This window comes from Elephas maximus, chromosome 3, assembly GCF_024166365.1.
Source record: "Elephas maximus indicus isolate mEleMax1 chromosome 3, mEleMax1 primary haplotype, whole genome shotgun sequence".
Lineage (NCBI taxonomy): Eukaryota > Metazoa > Chordata > Mammalia > Proboscidea > Elephantidae > Elephas > Elephas maximus.
In genome coordinates, this window is record NC_064821.1 from 201,611,285 (window position 1) to 201,637,929 (window position 26,645).

The 26,645-nt window shown below is 49.8% G+C and overlaps 2 protein-coding genes across 8 annotated transcripts in view; one reads left to right on the forward strand and one right to left on the reverse strand.

Moving 5' to 3' along the window:
* The window catches only part of C3H1orf226 (chromosome 3 C1orf226 homolog), a 435,074-nt gene extending 410,933 nt beyond the window's left edge, over positions 1 to 24,141 (forward strand). For 5 of the 7 annotated variants that reach the window (XM_049881077.1, XM_049881078.1, XM_049881079.1 and 2 more), the window contains 4 exons: positions 144 to 309; positions 3,601 to 3,753; positions 17,226 to 17,553; positions 20,076 to 24,141. In XM_049881077.1, the coding sequence (XP_049737034.1) occupies positions 144 to 309; positions 3,601 to 3,753; positions 17,226 to 17,553; positions 20,076 to 20,586 (1,158 nt within the window). In that variant the 3' untranslated portion in view covers positions 20,587 to 24,141. Of the gene's footprint in view, positions 1 to 143; positions 310 to 3,600; positions 3,754 to 8,002; positions 12,999 to 17,225; positions 17,554 to 20,075 lie in introns of those variants that run through there. The other 2 variants (XM_049881083.1, XM_049881081.1) reach the window with 2 other exon arrangements.
* On the reverse strand, positions 9,270 to 11,996 carry SPATA46 (spermatogenesis associated 46). The gene is made up of 3 exons (XM_049880077.1): positions 11,894 to 11,996; positions 10,643 to 10,759; positions 9,270 to 9,796 (listed from the first exon to the last, which is right to left on the reverse strand). Exons 1-3 carry the CDS (start codon positions 11,994 to 11,996, stop codon positions 9,270 to 9,272), a joined length of 747 nt encoding a protein of 248 aa, XP_049736034.1.
* Positions 24,142 to 26,645: the final 2,504 nt, after the last annotated feature.

Below are 26,645 nucleotides of genomic sequence, written 5' to 3' on the forward strand. Positions count from 1 at the left end.
TGTCCACGAAGAGCTTCCTTATTTTGACTTGAACATGGAGGGCTTCTCTGGTTCAGACGTGCACCAGCAACTCTTAGTTATATTCATGCCCTCTCTTCTCTCTGTCCTGTCTTGTTTTCCCTGCCACCCCCTTCTCTCTGCAGGTTCACTTGCTGAAGGACCAGTTGGCTGCGGAGGCTGCGGCGCGGCTGGAGGCCCAGGCTCGTGTACACCAGCTCCTTCTGCAGAACAAGGACATGCTCCAGCACATCTCACTGCTGGTCAAGCAGGTGCAGGAGCTGGAGCTGAAGCTGTCAGGACAGAATGCCAGTAAGCGATGCCCTCCCCAGCCTCACCGCCCTCCATGGAGGCTCTGGAAAACAGATGTTATTTTCCCCACAGCACTTCTGGTGCTTTAGTGGACCACTGGCCTGCCCTGTATTCTAGCCTTGTGTGTCTCATCCATACACTTCGTGGAATTATGGAATTTCAAGGCTAGAGGGAATCTTGGCCACCTTCTAATCCAATGCCCAGATTCACGCTTGAATGTCTCTGGGGAGTGCTGTCACATATTCATCCAGTTGCTACCAGATGGGGGCTGGGGTACCCTGCCTCCTAAGGCAGCCCATTGCTTTCTCAGATGGCTTTCCAATCAACTGAGCACCTACTGTGTGTCATGCTGTCTGTGAGTTCTGTGGGAGACATCAAACTGCTTAGTCATTTACTCTCTTTGTCTTAGTTCCTATGCTGTCGTAATAAACATACCACAAGTGGGTGACTTTAAAGAATAGAAACTTATTTTTCTCACAGTTTTGGAGGCTAGGAGTCCAAATCTAGGGCACTGGCAGGGCTATTCTCTGTCAGCTCTAGGGGAAGAAACTTGCTGGTATCGTTCAGCTTCTGTAGCCCAGGGTATTTCTTGACATTCCTTGGCTTGTAGGCGCATCTTCACATGATGTCTTCCCCATGTAGGTGTCTGTCCGTCTGTGTCTGTATTCCCCTTTATAAGATACTAATCAGAAGAGATTAAGTTTCGGACCCAGCCTACCCTGGCATGACCTCATTAACATAAAAAAGAAAACCCTGTTTCCAAACAGGATCCAATTAACAGGTACAGGGGTTAGGACTTCAGCATATCCTTGGGGGACATAGTCAATCCATAACACACTCCCTACACTATTTATTTTCACAACTCTGTAGCATAGAAAAGCTCTAGTGGTAAAGTAGTTAAAAGGTCAGCAGTTCAAATCTACCAGTCGCTCCTTGAAAACTGTATGGGGCAGTTCATGAGTTGGCATCAACTCAATGGCAGTGGGTTTGGGTTTGGTTTTGGGGCAGCATATAAAAAGCAAGTAGCAGTCTATGCATTTAACGGATAAAGCAGCAGTGGAGTGACTGCTGGTTATTGGTAGAGGTTGCCTGGCTGGCAGTTGAGATGCCGCCTCTGGGCTGAACCAGGAAGCCCTAGATATGGCACATCGCCGTGCCTTCCTCTTGAGCTTATCCATGGGTTGCTTGCGTTGTGCCAGAAGGTGTGTTAGAATTCTACATACATGGTTTTATTTAATCTTTATAGTGGTAGATATTGCTACCCAGTTTTACAGATGAGGAAACGGACTCAGAGAGGCTAAGTAACTAGCTCAAGTTTACAGGACTAGCAAGGGGTAGAGTCAAGGTTCAAACCAGGTCTAAATGCAAAACTAACACTTTTCCTACTGCACCAGTAGTATCCTCAAAGTATTCTATGAGCTTTTTTAAAAAATGCATATTCCTGGATCCAACCCACAGAGAATGTGCCTCTAGGTCTGGGGCAGGGCAGGGCAGGGCAGGAAATCTGTGTTTTTTAAGCGGATTGGGAACGACTGTGCTTCACCACTCTGTAGCCTCTCTGGATATTCCAGATTTTTGTTTATTGAGTCCCTGTTCTTTTCTAATTAATGCTGATTTACAAGGTTGTGCTAAAGGTCATCTCATGCTTTTGACATGATTCTTTCAGTTTGTAGCTTTCTCCTACTGTAAACTTCATTCAGGGCATTCACTGGCCTTGCCACACCATCACGTGATTCCCACTGCCCTGCCATTACCCATTACCTCATTCCCAGAGATCGTGTAGGCCCCTCGAGGCAGTAGGTGGGGGATACCTCCCTCTGCTTTCAGCCTCTAGTGAATAGGGCTGGTCTGCGTATGGGGTTTGGACCATCTTAAGCTACTAGTACAAGGAGCCCTAGTGGCGCAATGGTTAAAGGCGCAACTGCTAACCAGGAGGTCAATGGTTCAAACTCTCCAGTGTCTCTGCAGGAGAAAAAACCTGGCGATTTGCTCCCGTAAAGGTTACAGCCTAGGAAATCCTATGGGGAAGTTCTTCTCTGTCCTATAAGGTCGCTATGAATCGGAATCAACTCAATGGCGCACAACGACAAAGCTACTAGTACGATACTAGTATAGATCCCTGGGTGGTACAAACAGTAAAGTGCTTGGCTAGTAACTGAAAGGTTGGCAGTTCAAACCCACCAGAGGGGCATTGGAAGAAAGACTTGGCGATCTATTTCTGAAAGGTCACAGCCTTGAAAACACTGTGGAGCAATTCTACTCTGAAACATATGGGGTCACTATGAGTCAGAATCAACTCGATGGTGACTGCTACAGCTGTTGACTCCTCCACTTGATGTTCCACAGGAAGCTAGTGGGATGATCATCAGCCTAATTCCCAGGTCTGCCCATCTTCTAGGATGAATCAGTCCCCATCCATCCCACCCCTTGTTAAGGTTCACACCATTTCCAGACTAAATCCCTACCGAAGAGGCAGCTGTGGTGCAAGAGAATACTGGACTTGGAGTCAAAATAATTTACTAGAACATGTCATTTCCCAGACCATTTGTTTAAATGTTTATATAAACAGCACCTTGGTCTTGTGCTAAAATCAACCCACTGCATCCATCTAGGCTCCTGAAGGTACCATTTTTGGTTGCTATACTCAGGCAACTCTTAAGCGGATAAAGGAAAAATTCAGTCAAACAAGGTAGATTGGAATTGTAGCTCCTGTACCCAAATCGAAGCCCTGGTGGCACAGTGGTTAAAAGCTTGGCTGCCAACCAAAAGGTCAGCAGTTTGAATCCACCAGCCACTCCCTGGAACCCTATGGGGCAGCTCTACTCTGTCCTGTAGGGTCTCTATGAGTCAGAATCAACTTGGCCACAATGGTTTTTTGTTATTGTTTTGTTTTTTGTTTTGTTTTATTTTTAACACCCAAATCACTGAACCTTTCAGAGCTCAGTTGCCTGGTCTGCAAATGGGACCAATGATAATAGTTCCTACTTGCTGGGGCACTGGGAGAGCAAAATGGAATAATCAAAGCGCTGAGTGCAGTGCTTGGTGCATACTGATGCTTGATGAACAGGAAAAATAGCAGAACTCTGCAGCAAAGTCTGAATGATGGGGTGCATAGGGTTAGACGCATCCTTTTTCTAGGCTCTCCCACACTGTAGGAAGAAGGTGAAGTGTTATGGGATGCAAAACACCTATGAAGTGCCCTTAAGTTGGTCAGGGAAGGACTCTTGCACAGGGCTTCCCAAACCAACCACCTTGCCTAACGCAGCTCACCCTTCTTGTCTCCCCCTCCAGTGGGCTCCCAGGACAGCTTGCTGGAGATCACCTTCCGCTCCGGAGCCCTGCCTGTACTCTGCGACCCCACGACCCCTAAGCCAGAAGATCTGCACCCTTCGCCACTGGGCGCGGGCTTGGCTGACTTTGCCCACCCAGCGGGCAGCCCCTTAGGTAGGCGTGATTGCTTGGTGAAGCTGGAGTGCTTCCGCTTTCTCCCGTCCGAGGACACCCCACCCCCGGATCAGGGCGAGCCGCTCCTGGGCGGCCTGGAGCTCATCAAGTTCCGAGAGTCGGGAATCGCCTCAGAGTACGAGTCCAACACGGATGAGAGCGAGGAGCGAGACTCGTGGTCTCAGGAAGAGCTGCCCCGCCTGCTGAATGTCCTGCAGAGGCAGGAGTTGGGCGATAGCCTGGATGATGAGATTGCGGTGTAGGTGCCCCGGGGCACGGAGGAGATGGAGGAGGAGCCCGCGATGGTGTCCAGGGACCATGTGTGGCTGCTGCCCGGGTAGGGGGGTTGCCTAGCTAATCCGCACTGATGAGGATACAGGGGCCTGGGAGAGAGGAAGGTTTCAGAAAAGGGTAAGGATTTTGCTGTGGAGGGTAAAGTGGAGAAGAAACTGGATTCCCAGAGGTGAATCAGCTCCTCCCTTCTATTTGTGACTAAAGAAGAGGCAGGCCCTTCCAGAGCCCGTGACTTTGAGAGAGGGTCACTCTTGAGGACCACCAGGCTGCTGAAGGACCTGCCCTGCCTGCTGCTGTTATCACACTCCTGTGTTGTGTGATGCCCCCAGCCCCCTTTGGCTCCCTACCTCCCTTGTCCTGACTATGAAAGGAAGCCATGTGTACCTTCTCAGGTACTTTGTTTCTGGATATCAGGATGCTACAAGTTGCCTAATCCTCCCCTGGACTTTAGGGGGAAGAATTCCTTCTCTAGGCCCTTGCTGAGGCTGTTGATGTTCAATGTTCTGGGCTATGAAAGACAGGATATTCCTTTCTGTGTGAACATGGAATTGGTATGCGTCACACTGGGTTAGCTAATTGATGACTTGGATCCGTGAGTTTTATCTAGTTGGATGTCAGTTGTTGCTTCCAAGGGAGACTGGGAGTCTTAACGTCATCCAGGCCCTTGCTTTGGAAGCCCATGGGGAGGACAGCCTCGATGCTGCCACAGATTACTTGGTTCTGATTCTTCAGTATGGAAGCCCTGTCCACCTCCTACCTGAAAGCCCGGCTCATCTAAATGGGGCTGGGAAGCTGTCCCTTCACCTCCCCTGTGTCCCACCCTCAGGAGCTATGCCCACGGAAGCTGTTGCAGTCCTCACTCTTGCCTCTATGAACGCCTCAGAGCCCCAGCCTTACCTGGCGCCTAGCCTTACCTCTCAACCTGTCCCCTCCACTGGGCAATGGTGGTCAGTTTTTACTGCAAAAAATGGCCACAGACTGGTAGCTCTTTCGTCCACTCTTCAGAATCACTGCCACTTAGGTCAAGGACCATGGCCATGTCACCCTTGGCCCACCCATCTCTGTGGGTGTATGCCTCGAGCGCACCTGTAACAAATGCCATGTGCAATCCTTTTGTCCTTTACAGTCTCCACCTGGCCTACAGATCACCACTTGGTGCAGCAAGCTGACTGGGCACAGTGAGGACAGCACCTTTTGCTCCAGGAAGGCCATAAGTGGCTAGTCACAGATTTAAACATGTCTGAGACATGTTGGAATAGTATGTTCAGGGAAATAAGTCTTTGTCCTGGACAAGAAGCTATAGGCCTAGACTACAGTATTATTTGAGGGTCAGTTAGTAAAGATTTGGTTGTCTGAAAATAGAATTCGTCAACCCTCTCTTTGCTTTATAATTTATACATATGAAAGAGCCGCTCTTATACCACAACTAGATTTTTTCTAGACCAGAAAGTCCAAGTTAAACAAATGTAGCTTTACATTAGCCTTCCTTCGGGATGGTGCACCAGGGTGTCAGTGGACGTAGGAATGGGGTTTGTGCGTGTGTGTGTGTGTGTGTGTGTATGTACACATGTGCAAGGGAAGGTATACACATGTATTTAGGCTTGTGAGAGGTGACCTGAGATAAGAGAATGAGAGTCTTCAGGGTGTTTGAATCAGCAATAGACTTCTGTTCCCTGCTGACATGCATTTAGTTGGAGGGAGTTGTTCTGTTTTATTTTCTAATTAACCATTGGAAGTAGGCCCAGATAAGTGAGGAAAGGAAGAAAAAGGAAAGTGAGATGTGCAAAGCTAAAGCAGCAGATGTCAAGAATCCAGTTTGGTGGAGCCTACTAGTTTACATAATCCTAAACTGGGATGTTTCTCCAGTCGAGGACCTCTTGGATCATTAGAATGTCTACTGGCTGAGGAAGTAGAAGTTCTGGTTTCTTGAAGCCCACGGCCTGCAAGCAGGAGCTGAGGAGAAAGCCAGAGGCCTGTGGATTAGGTGTGCAGAATGTGGTTGGAGGCGGCTTGTGGTGGAATGGGGAAAAAAGCATATGTGATGGGGAGATGGTTTCTAAAACTGTCTTGAAAGACTGGGGAAGGGCCAGAAGAAAGGAAATGGAGGAGATAGGTAAAGAATCAGAGACTGGTTATCTGTAATGATGAGGTGAGGCCCATTCAAGACTCTAGCCTCTGGAGTGGTCCATGGTGGTTTTGTCCTGCCATCCTTTCTCCCATTCAGTCCCTTCCTGGAGCACTGGCTCGTGTGTGGGGATCGTCCCCAGTGTGACCCAAATCAGTGCACACTCAGAGAATGAGATTCAAAGGACAGATCTTGGGGGGTCACCAGCCATCAACCCTCCATCAGGGCCAACTGACCGGAAAAGGGAACGTTGCCAACCTGATGTCCCAGCGATGTCCCCCTATCCTTCTCCTCGCCTGCTTCTTGCTCGGCTTACTCAACTTCTGCCTTCACCTTTCTCATCCTTCTACTCTGCCCCGTGCGGAGGACAAGTGAAAACCAGGGGCACCTACCTTCCTGGTGACAGAAGGCTGTGAGCCCCAGCCTGGCCCAGTTGCCACAGACTCTCAGGCACACAGGGCCCTCACAGTTGCAGGGCCAGGGAGGGATTTCTCTGCCCAGGATGGACTGTGTATTGGGATTGAAAACTATATTCTTTATATTCCTGCTTATATCAATGCTATCTATAAAGCTGCTCCACAGCCTCACTTCTCTCGGCCAACCTTGTTTAGGGTTGTAACCCTTTCATTTCCTCTTTGCTTGACTGCTTTCTCCCGCCCCTGCCCTGCAGCCCCTCTTTTCCTGAAACTGCTGTGTCATTAACTCTGTGGGGTCAAGTCTCTGGGAAAAGATTCTGTTACTGTAAGTGCACTTACTCCCTGGGTGTTGTCACTAGTCTGGTGGCTTTTGCTAAATAAACCTTTCTTATTTCTAAAAGCTTTTCCATTGTCTTTTCTTGTTTCTTGTTCTGCTACTCCACCTGCTCCTTCTCACCCGCCCCCCACTTCCACCCCACTTTGCAAGCCAGGTGGCATCAGTTCTGTGACACGTGGTTTCCAAGGGTGTGGTACTTAGAATTCACATGTTCCCTGAAGGAGGGAGGGAAGGTGGTACCCTCAGTTGTGGCTTCTATAGTCCAGCCTTGCAGGATGCAGGATTTCCACCTATACCAGTGGTTCTTAGCCAAGGGCAGTTATGCTCCCCGGGGGACATTTGGCGATGTCTGGGGACATTTTTGGCTGTCACAGCTTGGGTGACATACTACTGGCATTTAGTAGATGGAAGCCAAGGATGCTGCTAAACATCCTACAATGCACAGGAAAACCCTCCCACCCCCTTCAAAGAATTATCTGGCCCCAAAATGCCAATAGCACTACTATTAAGAGACCCTGGTCTATATCCATTTTGCAAACTTTCCCAACCCCAGGTCTTTTCAAACTCTAAACATCATTTGGAATATTGTGAACAGTAGCAGCAAGCTTTGAGTGATTGGAAAAGTCCTGCATCAGATAGTATTTTCAGATACAACCAAGATCATCAAGATTATAAGTTTTCACTGCTTCCCTGAGGCAAGTGTCTGAAATCCATAGTTGGGAGCAGTCTGAGTGGGCCAATTCTGGAAATGCCTGTACAGGGGCAGCACGCCCTCCCCAGGCTCACCTAGAAAGGAGCACAGCTCAGAAGGCAGGAGGGATGCTGGCAGAGAAGTACAGAGCTGCAGGGTCTCCTGGAACCTACATTATGGAAACCAGATTACTTTGGCAGAACTTGTAGCTGTTTTAAAGGCAGAGTTTGTTAAGCCTGGTGTGTTGCCAGGCCCAGGTCAGAAGAGTGGTTGGGAGAGTCAGATAAACCGGGTTCACATGCCCTCTCTGCCTTTAATGGCTGAGTGGTTGGGGGTGGGGAGACAGGATACAGAGCGAGGGTGGGGCTGCAGGGGCAGGGCGAATTCACACATTTTTTATGATGGGATGGGATTTGAGCCCAGCCTGCCTCACACTCTGTGGGGAATGAAAGCACCACAAGTGATATTTTAGCTGCAGAATAGTAAGCTGAAGCAGCTCTGCTAAACTTTAGCCTGAAGCTTCAGAAAGAGTTAATATACAACCACTTGGAGGGAGAAAGGAGGACCCTGCTCCCCACCTATGGGCCAACTGAAGGGGAAGGTAGAAGACACAGGGAGGGTTGCTGTTCAGGGTCCCTGAAAGGGAATGCCCCACTGTGGTGAAAGGACCCGCTGAGTTATTGAGAGGTGAAATAAGAGGCAAACAAGGCCAAAAAGTAAGACTACCAGGCATTTAGCTCTTCTTTTTTAACCACAGAATGGGCAAAACTTGTCCTCACTGCATCCCTGATGCCTACCCACCTTCGTGGGTAGGGCTGGCAGTGAGGTCAGGGATGTCCTCGGGCACGTTACTTGGCAACAGGAAGCAGTGTTTTCACATTAACCAGCCAGTTTTGATATGACTGGAAGTGGCCATGGAAAGATGTCACCTGGATGGAAACGCTTTTGCTCTGCTTCTGCGAGAGATGCCCCTTGTCAGTGAGTGGTCGTGGTGTATGTGGTGGGATGAGCAGTTAGATTTGCCTCTTCTGCATAAAGGCATATGGTCCTTCCTGTTACACTCCTCAGAAGAGCTAATGTCTAAGAAGCCTTTCAAACAGGGCAGAGATTCTGCCGGGCAGGCTGTCCCATGCGACCGCGAGAGGCACTCAGCCCCTTCTCCTTCAGTGTGCATCTACCCTAGTGTGGGGCAAGGGACCCACAAGAAGGCTGGGATCCTACAGCAGTGGTCCTCAGGCTGGAATTTCATCAGAGTCACCTGGGGGGGGGGGTTCAGCTACAGATTGCTGGCTCCACCCCCAAAGCTTCTGATTCCATAGTTCTGGGCTGGGGCCTGAGAATGTCATTTTTACAAGTTACCAGGTGGTGATGCTGCTGCTGCTGGGCTGGGAACCTTATTTTAAGAACCACCATCTTCAGATATGTTTAAAAAAGAGAGCCAGGGAGGTGGGCCTGGTGTTGTTAGGCAACCATTAGATGAAGGGGAGTAGGATGGGGAGCGGGAAGGACAGCAGGTGATGCGGGGTGACCTCAGGCTTGACAGAGGGCCATAACTAACTTTGATTTATTGGCATCTTTCCAGAGACATAATAGGCTTCGTCCCGTATTTACCTGAGGAGTCCACTAACAAACCCCGGCCGCCACCCAGCAGATCTACTTGAAGGCTTGGCAGCTACCCGAGGGGAGCCTGTCTCCGGGCCGGGCCTTTTGCTCTTTGCCCCAGAGGGTTTTGAGCTTTCGATAGTACACCTTGCAGCTGAAGCCCTCCTTGAAGCCCCCCTTGATGTGGCTCTTGAGCGAGTGCAGGGTGGGGTACATGCGGCAGCAGGCCGCACACTTGTAGCCATTCTGCTGGGCCGGGTGCCACCTGGAGACCATTAGGATGTCCTGGGACGTGATATAGTCCATGGAGTCCAGGCCGTGCCTGGATTTCCTGGTGGCCTCTCGGGGGCAAGTATTCTCAGGGGAGGAGGACGACGAGCAGACACTCTCAGCTATGTCCTCAGGAAGGCAGCTGTCCCCCCTGCCCTCATCTCGCTGCACCTCTGGGAAGTTGTAGGCCTCCAGGTGGCTCTCCTTGTCCGTGCATACGAAGTAGCTGTAAGGGGAGAACCAGGGCCTGTAGATGGTGCAGTTCCGCCTCAGCTGCTCTCCATTCTGGGTGTCCCCCATGGTGCAGTCTGCAAAGGAAAGTGCTGGGTCTGAGCCTTCAGCCTCGGGCAAGGAACAGTGAGGCCTGGGGTGGCTGGAGGCCACGGGGAGGTGCACAAAGGCTTGAAGGCAAGCAGTCAGGTGTGACCTCTGGTTACTCAGCCCCACCTCAGTTGGGAGCAGGTGAAAGATGGGGTGGGGAGAACAGTCTAAGGCATTGGTTCTTGCCTCTTTCTTTTTCTATTGGCACAAATGGCAGTTCCATCCCTGGACAAGAGTCCTCTTTCAATCAATAAGCCTTGGTATTTACGCAGCCCTTCCTGCCCTGGGGAGTCCCTAGGTGCTGTAAACAGTTAACGCATTTGACTGCTAACTGAAAGGTTGGAGGTTCGAGTCCTCCCAGAGATGCCTTGGAAGAAAGGCCTGGTGATTTACTTCTGAAAAACCACCCATGGAAAATCCTATGGGACACAGTTCTACTCTGACACATATGGGGGTCACCATGAATTGAAATTGACTCCACGTTAACTGGTTTGGTCCCTTCCTGGAGACACCTTGCCCTCTGCCTCCTATAAGGATGGACATGGACAGGTGGCTCAAAGGACAGCTGGACAGTCCCCCATTCCATCATTGTGGTCTGGTTGTGATCATTTTGCCTGGTTCACTGCCCGTCTTCCCTCAACAACCCACTTGAGCAGAAACTGCTTCTATGTACCCACTAGAGAGATAGGAGCAGAGAGGCAAGATACCTCCACAGGGCCTGACCAGGCCATACGCGGGGCGTGCTCAGCTGGCTTGTAGCACCCTTCCCTTAAGGGGCAGCCCTGTGCACCCCAGCGTGTCACATGTGCCCGCCAGAGTCGCAAAGGCCTCACCTGGTGAGAGCACCGTGTTATGCACCCTGTGCTGGTGGAGAGCGCTGCTTTGGTACTGGGGTGGCAGGGCGTGAGCTGGGCTGGAGACCTCAGCAGGTACCGCACTCTTTGCAATGTCTGGGTTACAGAAGAGACACTCTGGTGAGCTGAGCGAAGCTGGGAGTCCTCTTCTTGGGATTCCCTAAGACATACCTAGAGGCTCAACCTCAGTACTTCAAGACATCTCAAAGCCAAAGCAAAACAGTGATCTCTCTCGCACCCAAATAGGCATCCTGGGGAATTCCACATGGGGCCAGGAGAGATCCTCTCCAAAGGGGGATTTAAGTCATGGTCCAGATGACACCTCTTTGCCTGGCCCAGCCCTCACTGGAGCTTCCTGCAGCTGACCACACGTGTGACTTCACTCTGTTGCAGACCTCTGGGTAATCTGGGAGCCAGAGTTCAGTGAGGGTGCTCTGGTCATCGGCTGCATATATTACACAGACCCTTTGAGGATGAAAAGCCTGATTCTCTAGTTAAAACACCTCACACCCCAGGTGGATCCTAGCTGCCTGCCATAGCCAGAAGTATTCTCTAACACTTGGATAGAAGTGGACCTGCCTCAAACCCCAGAGCAAGTGGCTGTGCCCAGTTTGGGAAACGTTTCTAAATGTTGTGTGTATAGGCGAATGGATATTTAGGAGAACTACTCCACAGAGCAGTACTTCTCAAACGTTAGTGTTCAGAGGAACCATCTAGGGATCTTGTTAAAAGTGCAGGTTCTGGTTCAGCGGGGCTGGGTCTGGGTTGAGCCTGAGAGTCTGCGTTCCCAGCAAGCTCCCAAGCGGTGCTGAAGTTGCAGGTCCCCGGAGCATGCTTTGAACAGCAGGTCCTGGGAGCGTGCAACGTCATTCCGCGCCAAGCTGCTCAGTTACTTTGCCTCTTCCGTTCCTCCTGACGGCTTGACAAGTCTAGATGTCCCGTCTACCGAAACAGCTGAAACTAGCACATACTCTTTACGTACGTAGACGACAAGACTGCCACCTTGAGATCCTATGCGGATTCAAGGGGGCGGAAACTTGGACAACAAACGTTGCCAGAAGTGAATAAACAGCAGGAACTACTTACCGCCAATGTAGTATTTTGAAAATTTATTGTCTCCCCATGTGTAATTTGACTTTCTCACCAAATCATGTTACATGATGTGGTGGAGGACTCAGTTAAAAGCATCAATAATCACACCTCTGTGGTCCTAGTGGCACCAGAGTTTACCTGGTAAGCTGGTGGCACGGGAGGATATAATGTCAGGAAAAGTGCTCATGGCGGAGGAAGGGATTCGCGGCCCGGAAATGCTGAGGAGTGAGAAGCTCTCCATATTCTGACTACTCTAGGTTGTGGAGAGCGCACATCTGCTCCCGAGAGCCTGGCCGGGTTGTCCGGACAATAAACATTCTGAGCATGTTGACATCACAAGAAGATCACATGATTCCACTCGCCAGCTAGGTTGCCCTTTGAAACATGGATGAGCCTACTGCAAGATGAGATTAACTAAAACATTTTTTGACTTGTTCTATTCCTCAGTGGCCTGTCCTAACCGAGAGTACCCAACGGGAAGGACAAATATAGTAGAAGTCGTCGAGTGATGTTATCTGTTTGTCCCCCTTTTACCTTTCCGTGTCGTCCCTGCCACCAACCCCCAGCCCTGTCCTCTCCGAATGACCCCCTTGCTTTTCTTCTCTCTCTTCTGCCTAATCTCACCGCCAAATACTTTTTCTTGTTTGTTTTCATGTATATTTTTTGTTTTCTTTGAAAGTAATTTCAAGCTTATAAAAAGTTGCAAAAAATAAGAACAAGGAGCGGCCACGCACCCTGTTTCCATATTTACCTATCATTGACCTTTTATTCCCTCTGCTTTATCAGTTCTTTCTGTGTGTGGGCAAATATCCATAATTGTCTTTTCTGAACTATTAGAAGGTAAGTTACAAACATCATGACCCTCGATGCCTAAATACTTAAATGTTTCCTAAGAATAGGTATCAGCTATGGTTTAAGTGGTCAGTGTTTGTCTATTTTGGGGAAGTGACTAAAAGTGGGTAGCTTACTCAGTATCATCTTGCTCAATGTAAGTGAAGGTCGGTTTGCTGGTGACACTGTGGACTCAGGAGAAGCGGGAGTTGTCTTTATCTTTGCTTCACTTTTGTCATTTATAACAACCTAGCGTGCTAGTAGGCTGTGGAGTGTGGGTGGAAGATGACTGCGACACCGTGAAGACAAGCTGAATACACCCTGTTCCAGACCACCTGGCAGTGGTCTCAGTCTCTGCTCTGTGGGAAAGATACAGCCTGCTCTGAAGTACCAGTGTGGACTATGTGTGAGTGTGAGTGCATGTCTGCTTCTTCGCACAAGGGCCCAGAGCTGTCTTCCTGCCTGTATTTAGTCCTAGGACTCAATTTGAAAGACAATGTGGAGAACTGGATTTCGCTTGTGTTCCTCCCTCATTCCCTGGTGTCTTCGTTATCTAGTGCTGCTGTAACAGAAATACCACAAGTGAGTGGCTTTAACAAACATTTATTTTGTCACAGTTGAGAGATTAGAAATCCAAATTCAGGGTGCTGGTTCTAGGAGAGGGGCTCTGATGGCTCAGTGGTTAAGAGCTCAGGCTGTTAACCAAAAGATCAGAAGTTCAGATCCACCAGCTGCTCCTTGGAAACCCTATAGGGCAGTTCTACTCTGTCCTGTAGGGTCGCTATGAGTCAGAATTGACTTGACAGCAACGGGTTTGGTTTTTGATTTGGCTCTAGGAGAAGGCTTTCTCTCTCTGTCTACTCTGGAGGAAGGTCCTTGTCTCTTGAGCTTCTGCTCCTGGCCGATCTTCGTGTGGCTTGGCATCTATCTTCCCCTATCTCCTCTTGCTCGCTTGTTTAATCTTTAAAAGAAATTGACTTAAGACACACCCTGTACTAATACTGTCTCATGAGCATAGCAAAGAAAGCCCATTCCCAGATGGGATTATAACCACAGGAATGGAGGTTAAGATTTACAACTCATATTTTGGAGGACACAATTCAATCCATGACACCTGGTTTCGAACATGAGAACAAGTTGGGATATAAATGGAAGTTGCATGCTTTGGTAACTTGAAGGGTATTGGCCTTGTCATTTGAAGCAGCATGGTGTAGACAAAGGTCACAGGTCTTGGAATCAGTGTATGTGAGTTCTAATTCCCAGTCTGCCATTAGCTCCCTGTGTGGTGTTGAGCAAACCTCTCTGCCACTTGGTTTTTCCATTTTGTTTATTTAGATGGTTGGAGTGGATGAACATCTTCCTGGTCGAAAACCTAGTGATTTACATGTGGAAAATAGACGGCATAGTCATGAGTGATGCTGAGTGGCACCCGAGGACCTAGAATTTCATTCTGCTTTGACCTATCACATTCCTCCCACTGACAACTAGGAACTTCATAAATATTTAACGTGAAGAGCGTTTAAGTTATTAGAGAAAACGTGACAGTCTGAATCTCTCAGTGCCTGTTTGTAGAGTTTTAAAAACACAGATCTGTTTTGGTTTAGTTATTGAAGAGTTTATGGGAACCTGGTGTTTCTAGGGTTTAATATACCCCTGGTAACAAGAAATGCCGTATCCTCTGGGTGCGTTGTTGCTGGCGGCCCAGGCAGGAGGTGACATTGTCACAGTGGTTGGTCACTACATAAAATGTGTCTCTCTCTCGTTTGTTTCCCACCTGCTTTCCGAGCCCCTTTCTCAGTCAGGTAAGATACCCTCTTTCCTGCGGATGAGTTATGTCCCGGGGCCCCCCTCTGCTTGGGTATGTGCATGTTGGGGGGTGCTGCCGGGAGGGCCACCCAGCCTGGGTCCAGCCATCTTTCTCTCCTGCATCACCATTACTTTCTGAACCACCTGAGGAAGGGAGGGACAGTTTGGGGGTCATAAAAAGGAAACAGGCTCATTGATCATCCCTGATATATGAAAGAACCCCCAGCCCAAGTCCCACTTTGCGAAGGAGGGCAGTTTCTCCTGGCTTGAGCTCAGCAGCCCCTGGGGACTGCTCTGTGGGGGAGTTTTTGGAGTGGCTTTTGTAAGTGGAAACAAGGCTTGGGAACAGTTTCCCTAAAAAGTCGGCCCATCATGCAGTCAAATTTTAAGCATTCATATAAACATCAGTCCAGTTAAACTACGGTGATTTATTAAATGCTTACAAGGCCCTTTGCTAGGAATTTTAGGAGATAAAAAACACTTAAGATACTACGTCCGCACAAGGAACACACCATTTTGCCAGAGCGGACAAGGTGTATTTACCAGACAGATTGAGAGAATCATATAAGAGAGTGTATAATGGGCTATTAAGTTAATTAAGAATTTGGTGTATTTTGTAGACTAAGTTCTGAAGGTCAGGGAGCAAGAAGTATAGGAATTCCAAAATGGTGCATAATCCAAAGTTATTTGTTAGAATGTGTTTTAATAATAATAATAATAATGGGGCCGACAATCTATAAATCACTTTGACAGGTGGTTTTGGTACTTACGCTTTTAAAAATGAGTGTGCCTGCTCTGAACATGCACTTTAAGCCAATAAGGAGACGACAGCGTAAATATCTGAGCCAGGAAACAATGGGATACTTGTCTTCCCCATCTACCTCCCTGGAACGTTTGCCCTGGTTCCATGGTGACCCAAGTACTTTCTGGGTTGGGGGAAGTAGTTAAATATTTTAGTTTCCAAGGGATCCTCTGCTAGTTCGAAGTCTTCATGATTAAAGAAGAATGAGAAGAATGTGGGTGATGGGGCAAGATACACTGTTAAGTGAATAATGAGGAGTTGATAGCCCTGTTGTGAGGCTAGATGGGAAGTCCTGCTCATGGAATACATCTATGTCTGCGAGCCCAGCACAGCTTGAATCAGCCAGCCCTGCTCCCTGTATCCCAGGAATGCCCTCATCTGAGTTCCCTGGCATGCCCCTCCCCCCCTTCCCCTGCACTGGTGCTTGAGGCTATCATGGGTTCAGGGCAATTCCAGAGGTGAAGACTATGGAGCTCATTCATAGAGGGAGCTCTCCACTCCTCTTTCCACAGCTTCCTCCCTTCCGCCCAAAGACCCTTGGAATATGGCTATCTAAGTAGCCGACCCAGAGGAGTTGTCTCTGCTGAAACCACAATAAAGAGAAATGCTACTTCTGGCCCCAAGACTCACCAGGACAGGGAAGAGGAAACAGCTTTATGCGAAAAGCTTTGGCAGAAGAGAAAGTGCACCCTAATCTCAGATACTTTTAGAAAGGCCCAGCGAGAGTAGACACTTAGCAGAGGTATTGACAAGGAGAGGAGCCTCCTCTTCTCCAAGACTGACAAAACATCTGGGGTAGGTAAGAACAGAAACCACAGGCCTGGTTCCAAGGCAGTAGAGTGGATCTGGCTACCTTGAAAACTGAGCCGATCTTCAGGTGAGGAAAGGATGCCCCATGCAAGCTTGGCCAGCGTGTCTACAACCCTAAGCCCAGGCTCCAGGCACTCCAACAACAAAACTTGGAGGTACCTTCTTGGCCTCCACAATTTTCTATCTGCAAAATGGGTTTGGCATTTCAACTCAAGATATTTATTGAAGACCTACTGTGTGCCAGACTCTGGCCTCTGCCCTGCAAATGTTTACAACCCAATAGGTCTATACCAACTCTCTGAGTTAAATTTTTGAGTCAAAGAGAGATCCCTGAGAGAAGGACCATCTACCAGGCATGTTTAGGCAGCTGTTGCATGGTCTAAGGATGGGCACGGTAGAGGAAGGATCCGTGACCTTTGGATTAGAAGACCTGGGTTCTAGTCTCAGGCTCCCCAGCTGTCTATGACTTCTGGCACAACAGTTAACTATTCTGAGCCCCAGGTTCCTTGGTGGCTTACCACGCCCACCTCACTAGGCTGTCGTGAGGATTAAGTGAGCTGTTGTTTGTCAAGATGCTCGTGCTTCACTGCCACTGAGCGCGTATCCATTTGGTGTAAACTGAGTCTGAACCTCTGCATGCAGTTAGCCCCATTCACCCTAGTTTCACCTCAGGGGAAGTGAGCAACTGCTGGCCCATTTCCCATGGAGAAATGTGCTGTGCAGGTAGCTTTTTGATGCGGAGCTTCTAACACCAAGCCTTATACTTGCCATCTGTCCACCAGCATCTGTCCCAGTGCCTGAGCCACAGAGTGCAGTTCGACATGTGCCCACAGCGATATAAAGATGCCATATTTCATTACGTTCTCTCTCTTTTTTTTTTTTTTTTGCATCAAAAGGCCCAGTGACCCCAAGGTAAAGGAGTCAAGCTATGAGTCAAGGAGGCAGGTTTCAAGGGATCAGTTAGCTTTTCTGTGGGTAGGGTTAGTTACTGATTAACTTGGATGGGACAGATCTAGAATTTCTGGTCCTGTGTCCTATCAAGAAAACCAGGTTGGGAGTGTTCAAGAGTGTCTTTGCTGGCTTTTTCTTGAATATTTCCAAAGGCTTACAAAGTTACAAGTTTTGGAGTGATATAAAGAAAAGAGAAGCAACGGGCTATGGTCAAAGGCCCCTCTCACCCTGTACTCATCCGTCTCTCCATCTCTCCCTCTTTGTCCATAGTTGACCACAGTATGTTTGAGAACTTGAACACAGCCCTCACTCCAAAGCTGCAGCCGAGCCGCTCCTTTCCCCACTTGTCCAAATCTGCAGCCCCCAGCTCTGCTGCCGTGGGGCCTGTGGAGGCTGGTGGGCCAGGACTCTGGGTGGGCAGCAGCCAGCACCTCAAGAACCTGGGCAAAGCCATGGGGGCCAAAGTGAACGACCTTCTGCGGAGGAAAGAGTCCTCGATCCTTGGTGGTGTGGGTGTGATGGAGATCAACAAGACCGCAGGCGCCAAACTGGCAAGCGGGGCTGACGTGGCATCAGGGGCCTGGCTAGAGGATGAGCGGTGAGTGCACACACCCCTTTGGTATTCCTGCAGCTCTACTGAGCTACCTCTGTTGAAGGTCTCATGGGAAGAGCAACCCCGACGAAGGGGTGCAGAATTGTCATATGAAGAACAGTTGAAGGAATGGGCGATGTTCATGGGCACTAGCCTCAACCTACATAACCACAGCTGACACTTCCTGTGCCTCTGTAGTGTTCTTAGCACTGTGCTACACACTTCAGTTGTATCACTGTACCTAATCCTCCCAACATCCCTCAGGTAGAGTATGTTATCTCCACTTTGCAGATAATTCAAGTTCAGAGAGGTGAAATGAGTTGCTGATGCTCACAAAGTTAATAACTGGCAGAGCTGGCTTCGAACCCAGGTCTGTTTTGGAGTTGATATCTTAATCCCAGTACTCACTAGTAGAAGAAAGAATAGCCTTGTTCTGCTGACCCAGAGTGTAAATCTGAATCACAGGGTGAATCTGGAAAGAGGCCAGGCTTAGCCCAACATAAGAAACTTCTTCCTAAGATGTAGAGCTGCTAAAAGATGGGATCATTGGGAGGAAGTGAGTCTCCTGGCCTTGACCCTGTTTGAGAGAGTTTATATAGTTGTGGCAGAGACCCTGCAGTGAGCATTGGGATTCAGGTGGGAGGTTGGACTTGCTGCCCTTTGAGTGCTGGGCTTGGTGATCCTGACCCTCATCTGTCTGCCGGGAGCCAAACCAGAAAATCACATAGCATCCCCTTCAGAGATTAATACGTGATTAAGTTAGTGTATAAGGATGAAACTCTGCACTGTAAGACACACTATCATAAACACGCTTTGTGTTGTTGTTGTTAGATACCGTCGAGTCAGTTCCAACTCATAGCGACCCTATGTACAACAGAACAAAACACTGCCTGGTCCTGCGCCATGCACACAATCGTTGTTATGCTGGAGCCCGTTGTTGCAGCCACTGTGTCAATCCATCTCCTTGAGGGTCTTCCTCTTTTTCACTGACCCTCCACTTTACCAAGTATGATGTCCTTCTCCAGGGACTGGTCACTGCTGATAACATGTCCAAAGTATGTGAGACGAAGTCTTGCCATCCTTGCCTCTAAGGAGCATTCTGGCAGTACTTCTTCCAAGACAGATATGTTCGTTCTGCAGTCCATGGTATATTCAGTATTTGTCACCAACGCCATAATTCAAATGCAGCAGTTCTTCTTCCATCTTCCTTATTCATTGTCCAGCTTTCACATATATATGACGTGATTGAAAACACCATGGTTTGGGTCAGGGACACCTTAGTCCTTAAATATGCTCTCATAAACATGCTTTGTAAGGACCCTTTAAACTATATGTTATAGTTTACAACCCTAAAGTTTCTGGAAGGAGCCCTGGTAGCCCAACGGTTAAGCACTCAGCTGCTAACCGGAAGGTCGGCAGTTCAAACCTACCAGTTGCTCTGTGGGGAAAGGATGTGGCGATCTGCTCCCATAAAGATTACAGCCTAGGAGACCCTATGGGGAAGTTTTGCTGTGTTCTGTAGGATCACTATAAGTTGGAATGATGGCGCACAACATCAACAGAGTGGCTTTCAGACAGAAGTGTTCCAGGTACTTAGAAGAATCCAGACTTGTGCCCATTTTCGTTGAGCAGTAACGTAGAAACGGTCATTGCCAGTGTGGATCCTTTGGCCTCAGGAGCTTCCTAGGCAGAAGCAACAGAGCCAGATGATGGATAGGAGTCCACTAAATGCAGAGCCAGTTGGGGTCCTCCCTCGCAACCCTGCAGGGAGCCGCCCCCTTACAGTGCTGTAAACACCAACGTGGTCTGTCAGTCAGGGGTACACCAGCCAGTAACAATGAACTTCTTTAGTCTACAGCCTGTAGCTTCAGCCAGATCTCCAAGCTGTGACCATGGCTTTGCACTAGAATCACCTGGAGAAGCTTTAAAAACACAGATACCTGGCTTCCGCTCAGATCTATTGAGTCAGCATCACCAGGGGTCGGGTCCAGGCCAGGCATAGCCCAGAAGCTCCCCAGGTGGATTTTGACACCCAGCCACCCCTGAGAACCACTGCCCTATTCTCTGTGTGCCAGAACCCACTGGAGCAGGGGTGGTGAGAGATTTGGGGGAGAACCTTGTGGGCAGCCCTTCCACTCTCCCATCTCATACCTACAGGTCTTTCCCAGACTTTGTTTTAAACCCCTGTGCTTCTGAGGTGGTGATGTCCTTCAGAAGGTTCATTGCATAGGTCGTGATACTTTGGGAAATACCTTCCCCAAAGGCATGCCCACATTTCTGACATGGTACAGTCCACTGGTGGTTTTTATCCTGTCCACCATGAACACTGAGTGAGGATGTAAAAAGGCCAGAAGCCAGTTGTTATGCTCACGTTGCAAAGACCTCCGCATTAAGCTGAGAATGAGAGCCAAAAAGATGCAGCTCTCACTGGACGGGCGAGTGGAAAGGGGAGAGAAGCAGGAGTGCGGGGAGGGTGGGTGCTCACCACCCTTAAAGCCTGTGTGCTTATTGTCGTCAACCTTAAATAGGTCAGCCCTGCAAGAAGCATTCCCACGACTGGATCCGCCACCACCCATAACCAAGAAGCGAACACCTCGGGCCCTGAAGACCACCCAGGACATGCTGATTTCATCACAGCCTGTCCTGAGTAGCCTGGAGTATGGGACAGAGCTCTCACCTGGGCAGCTCCAGGATTCCCCTCCCACCACGCTTGCTCCAAAAGAGCTCTTCCCAGCAGACATGTCCCAGCTAGAGGTCACCGTGGCAATGGCAGAGAAGGGCGAGGCCCTGCCCAATGGAGAGGTCTCCCTGTCAGTACCTGACCTAATCCACAAGGACAGCCAGGGCGAATCCAAGCTGAAGATGACTGAGCGGAGAAGGGCCTCCTCCCCTGACCTCATGGAGAGAAATGGCCTCAAACTCAGCCTGAGCCCCATCCACCTGGCTGAGCCCCCAGAGGATGGTAGCCCCCCTCCTCAGGCACGGACCTCCAGCCTTGACAGTGAAAGCCCTCACCCAGACCTGCTGTCCTTCGAGTAGAGCCTTTTCTCTCCCGCTGAACACCACTCCCCTCTCCTCTGCTTCCTTGTCCACTGTGCGCCTGGCGCTTCCTCGCTCCCACGGCCCTTATCTTCCTTGCACAGAACTGGTTCTCCCTTCATGGGAGGTTGTAGAGCCAGAGCCCTAGTTAAAGAACCAGTGTGCTGAGTGGCAAAAGGACTCAGGTGCTATCCGATGGACTCGGGTACCATCCCTGATCCTAATTTTCCATAAGCTTCTCTGGGTGCTGGCTGCAGCCCACAGAGACTGGAGCGCCTCTACTCCCCAGCTTGCCCCGGTTTTCAGGTGAACTGCGGGACCACCAGCCCAGGAGGATGGATCTTACAGGAATTCCCTTTGCCTGTCTCCCACGTGCTGTGCCTACTTCCTGCTCTCCTCCCTTCCCTTTCCTCCTTGCTGGCCCAGAGGCCCCCTGCGTGGGAGCTGAATGAGGGTTGATGGGTTAGGCTTGATGATGGGCCCTGACCTGAAAGCTGCACCCGGACCCTAACCAAGCCCAGCCACCGCTCCTCCTGATCCAAATACAGCACAGGTCCCTGGAGGTCAGTCTGCCTCTTCCGGTGGCTGGGACCCAGAGGAGATGCTTACTGGGCCTGAGGCCCAGAGGCAGCCTTGTTGCCTGGGATTCTTTAGGTGTTTCTGCTCTAGTTAGATGTAGAATACAAAGTGAGTGCACCCTGGGGGCAGAGCACAGCCTGCCACTGAGTGCCTGCCGCACAGCCCTGCCCATCTGGGAGAGGCACTGGGGAAAGGGACGCTGCCAGCCATGACCCCTGCACAGACGCAAAGACCAGGGCTTCCCTTGCTGTGAGAAGACAGAGCTAGGCAGGCCCCGGCAGCAGCAGTAGAGCACAATCTGGTTGTGTTTTGGGTGAGGACCCAGGACCTTGGGGGTGGTTTTGGCATTCAGGGAGCTGGTCCTGATAGCACCCAGAGCAGAAGCAGTGGAGTAAGAAGTGAAACAGAACGAGAAAAGAGCAGCTTCTAGGGCTCAGAGCAGCTTTTGAGCCCTCTCACCGCCCCCCGCCCCCCACCTGAAATGATGCAATTCCCAGGGCTGGGCATGGCAAGCCTGAGAGGCAGAGTGCAGCCCGGCAGATTGGAATGTAATAAAAACTGGAGACAATCTACTTTTCATTAAGTGGGAGATGCTTTGCTCGTGGGCCTCCCAGAGCCCTGTGCCTCCCTAGAGGAGGCTCTGGCCTGCCTTTTCCTGACCCTGATGCCACACAGTCCCATCTGCTTCTGCCTTCAGAATCCATGGAAGGGACTGACACAGTTCATCCAGCCCTAACTGGTGGCTGCCTCCTGGGTTAACCCGCTTTTGTGTTCCTGTTTCCAGCAGGGGTCCTGTCATGCTGTCTTCCTGTGGCCAGGAGACCCTGCAAGGGCGTGACCCCAACCCGGGGGGCCTTTGCAGCAAGAAGAGAACATCCTCTTTCTTGAACAAGGTGGCCAGTTCCCTAAGAGAAGTCTGGAAAAGCATACCTAATCAGGACATGCCGTTGGGCAGTCCTTTTCTGGGATTCCTGTCGCCTCCCCTTTCCTGTTCATTCTTTGATCTTCCCACCCAAGATCCCAGAGCTCACCTCTCAGCTCATTTCATTACCAAGCCCTGCTGCTGCCCTCCCACCGCCCCTGAGATACAGGATACTCAAGCTAACTCTTCCAGAACTGGAAGCCAAAAAGGGTTCCATTGGAGAGTGGGCCACCCTTCCTGCGTTCTTGCTTCTGCAGCCCTGTGACCTTCCATAGCCTTTCCACCCCCATTTCTGTACTGTGTTTTCCATTGCCCCAGAAGCAATGCTTAGCCCCATGCTCACAGTGAAGACTTGCCTCCCCTTCCCAGTAAGGGCCTGGAGTGAGCAGGGCTGTTACTGAATATATGCATCCTGCCTTACTCAGACCACCTGTCCTATCCAAAGCCCCATCTACTTTTCTGTGTCCATCTCAATGGCCTGACCTTCCTGTTGGCAGCTTGACAACCACGCACGAAACTCCCTTGTAGTCCAGCTTCTCAGTGAACAGTGCAGGGCTGAGTAATGAGGAAGAATGAAGGACCCATCTATCTCCACATAAGGAAGTTGGGGCCACAGCCTTTCCTCCCTGTGACCAAACCCCTTGCTGTTGAGTTGATTCTGACTCATAATGATCCTGTAGGACAGGGTAGAACTGTCCTCTAGGGTTTTCAAGGAGTGGCTGATGGATTCAAACAGCTGACCTTTTGGTTAACAACCAAATGCTTAACCACTGTACCACCAGGGCTCCAAGAACATCACAGGATGTGATATCTGGCCCTAAAGGTCTGAGAAGCTCTTACGACTAGCGTATGGGGTCATGTGAGTTTTCCCAGGATGCTTTGGGCTTTCACACAAAACACGCAGAGATTGGGGTGGTGGTCATTGTTACTAGCTGCTATTGATTGACCCCCAACTCGTGGTGACCTATGCACAACAGAACAAAATGATGGCCTGCCCTGCGCCATCCTCATGATGAGTTGCCAGTTGGGATGGGGGTAGGGCATGTAAATACATATCCTGGGAGAGAGTCCACTTGACCTGAGCTTTCCATACCACAAGCTCTGTTTGCTTCTTTGATGCGAAGCTTAGGCACCAGCCATAGGTACAGAAGTTGCAGGTCTGGGCTACTTAAGCACCCTGCTCTCCAGTCCATACCCAACCTCTGCTGAAGCCCTGGCCCTCAGACACAGGATCAGCAAACAGATCCTACCATGTTGTCCTAGGATCACTGCCAGGGTGACTGCAGAGCTCTTAAGACTAGTGTCTGATACCAAAGAAGAGGGCTAGGGACCCTGCTCAATTTGGCACCTCTGATCTCTACACCTCAGCCATCCCCCATGGTATAGGGGGTGATGCAGCTACCTTGGGGGCTCCCTGAAGCTGAAATCTGGTCCTAGATCCTGCAGATATGGCTGGTGCTAGGGGCCAAGTGCCACCGAGAGCCCAGCAGGAACAACTACTGACCTTTTTGAGGGCATGGGCTCAGACCACCTCTCCTATCCAAAGCCCCACCTGCTTTTCTGCGTCCAACTCAATGGCCTGACCTTCCTGCTGCCAGCTTGGCAACCACACACAAAACTCCCTGGTAGTCCAAATTCTCAGTGAGCAGTGGCTTTGGGTGTCCCAGTCAATGCAAAGGCTGGGTAATGAGGAGGAATGAAGGACCCATCTGTCTCCACAAAATGAAGTTGGGGCCACAGAGTCTTTTCTCCGCATTACTCCCCCAACCTCACCATATCCCCATATTCAGCACATAGCTTTACCCTGATAGACCACAAGGTAAGCTTCTAGAACGTGGCAGGAGGGTAGTGTATTCCCTGCATGGAGAGAAATGTGTCTGTGAATGTGTCATGTACGCGGATGATGTGAAGGCGGACATGCAATCTGTTGATGACTGAAGGAAGAACAAGGGGGTTGGCCCCAGTTTGGGGGAGGAAGAAGATTATAGATGTATACTGAGTATTTTCTAGAGATTTTATATTTATATTTTTAGTAAATTTCTGGTAGAAGGAAACCGCACAATAAAATGATTTGGTTTGGTTTGCTTGTTTTGTTTTCTCCTGACTGGCGGGGAGTAGTTGGTTTTCTTGTCTGGTGGCGAGCACTGGCATTTTGTTCTTGGGAATCTGGGAGAGGAAAATGGAGGAGAAAATGTAAGGAAGATGGAGCTACTGCCAAACCCCTGGACTAAGACCCGTGGGTAAGAACAGTCTTCCAGGATACGGTGTCATTTGCTCCCCTGAGTGACTTGTAGCTATGAAAGTGATCCTCCTCTTCAACCCTGCCCGATCACCATTCCAGGGGCATCAGGCCTGTGCACACAGGTAGGACCATCCTCCTCAGGAGGTGGCAGGAGGAATGCCAGGGACCATGGGATCATCCTATAAGCCAGTGGTTCTTAGCCTGGGATCCATAGCTCTCCTTCACCAAGTTGGGGATGGAGCTGTGTGTGTATGCATACTTCTGAGAAGGACGGAGCTTCTGTCACATTCTCAAAGGGACTAGTCACCAGTAAATGTCAGTAAATTACCCAGCGCTGCTGACTTAGGTACTTCCCCTGCACTTGCTTTCACAGGCCTTGTTCCTGAGGCTGGGCCGACCTTGATGCCCACTGAGTGAGAGAATGTGGCTTGCCAGGAGAGCTGGCCTGAAGCCCCTTAACCTCATTGCTGCCCCCAGACCAGTATCAGATCCAGGGACCCAGGGAACCCACACAGCTAAAAGTTGGCCAGGGCTTTAACCTCCTTAAAGGGAAGAAAGTGGGAAAAAGAAAGGAATGGAGAAGTTAGTCTATTCACAGAAGCATTTCCAAATATTAGGAACATTTTTAAAGTGGGAAGGTGGGGCCTTGCTCCACATCCCTCTTAGTTTGCCCCCAGAGCTGGGTGCTCAGCTTGGCACCCAGGGTTCCCCTGGGTGCACATCAAAAGTATCTGAGGCACTAGCTAAGTCTCCAGGCTTCCCCGCATCTAATTTCCTCCCCACACTTCATTTCTCAGGTGAAGCGCAGGAGGAGAACAACCAGGCCCTCTGAGGTTGCTCGTGTTCTCGGCGGCAGGGTGTGCCATATTGTTTGGGAAGGCAGGAGTGATATAAAAACCAATCCACCGTCTTCCGGGCAGGGGGAAAAGGCATTGGAAATACAATAGCAACCTTTTCCCCTAAGCCTGTGCTCCAGTAACCCTTCTTCATGAGACCTCTCCCACTGGATGGCTGCAGAATCTGCTACTGTAGTCATTCAGGTGTGAAATGTGCCTTTAATATGCCTTTCTTTCCCACTATTATGCAAAGTAGTTATTTTCGGCGAAGATGAAGTCTGAAAAATTGTAAAGATGAAATTTTTGAGGACCTTTTTCAGTGTGAAAATGGATGTGCTTATGTCATGTGTTTTAGTGTTATGCTCTAAGCCGAGCCATTCTTCTGGGTGCTGGGATCCAAAGATGCAGTTATTCTGACAATATATCCACCCCCTACCATGAGCTGGAGCCCTGCTGGTGTAATGGTCAAGAGCTATGGCTGCTAACCAAAAGGTCAGCAGTTCAAATCCACCAATTGCTCCTGGGAAACCCTATGGGACAGGTCTACTCTGTCCTATAGGATTGCTATGAGTCAGAATCAACTCGACAGCAGTGGGTTTTCTCTCTCACCATGTTGACAGTAGATGGGGACACCATCATCCCTGCCTTCCTAGGCATTATGCTAAGAGGCTGCTTTAGAAGGATATGAAAGTTATAGTGGAAGCAGCAAATGAGACTAATTCCAACTGATTGTTTCCTTGGGGCTTAGTCTGCCTGCCTACTGCAGTGGCTGAAAGAAACTGAGTTAGACCTTGCGTATGCTGGTGAGGACCCCAGGTTGTATCCAGAATTTATGGAATTTGCTAATCAAGGCCTGCATGTCAGATGCTGCCCCAAACTCAGAGAACTCCTTCTTAGTCAACTTACTCTACTTTTGGACCTTGGGACCCCTTTGAGGTTGGTGGGATCCTGGGAGTGTTCTAGAACTCTCTGTGCCTGTTCTTTCTGTGCTCTCTCCACCCCATCCCTACCACCCCATGGTATCCTGAGTTTCCCTGTCCAGCCTGGCTGGTGGTGGCAACTCAGTGATGGCTTCTCTTTGAGGAGGTAGCTCTCAGGGTCCCCTGGGATGTACTTACTTAGCACTGCTTCCCTGCTGGGACCACTGGCAGGCTTGGGGTGCCCTATCTGGAGCCCATGGCATGGCTCACCTGTGAGTGGGAATAAGTAAGTGCACACGAAGAAATACAGCACTAGCAGATGGATGTCTACCTCCCAATAGACCACTTCATAAATGCAGACGGCATTTTGTGTCTTTTCATCTCTCCCAAGGAAATCAACTCTGGAAACTTCAATTTAAGTTGTCCAGCAAAAGCATCAAGTATTTTACCCCTCCAGGATCCCCCCCCCCCCCCGCTGCCATTTGCACTGGGAGCACACATTCAAAGTCTAGAGTCCCTACCACTGACTTCCTACTAATGAGAAAATTCCTCCACTCTCA

Coding starts and splice junctions, on each gene's coding strand:
- SPATA46 (XM_049880077.1), bottom strand. CDS start 11,996: ATGGAGAGCTTCTCACTCCTCAGCATTTCCGGGCCGCGAATCCCTTCC. Junction 10,760..11,893: donor CCGTGCCACCAGCTTACCAG/GTAAACTCTGGT, acceptor TCTGTAACCCAG/ACATTGCAAAGAGTGCGGTA. Junction 9,797..10,642: donor TAACACGGTGCTCTCACCAG/GTGAGGCCTTTG, acceptor TTTCCTTTGCAG/ACTGCACCATGGGGGACACC.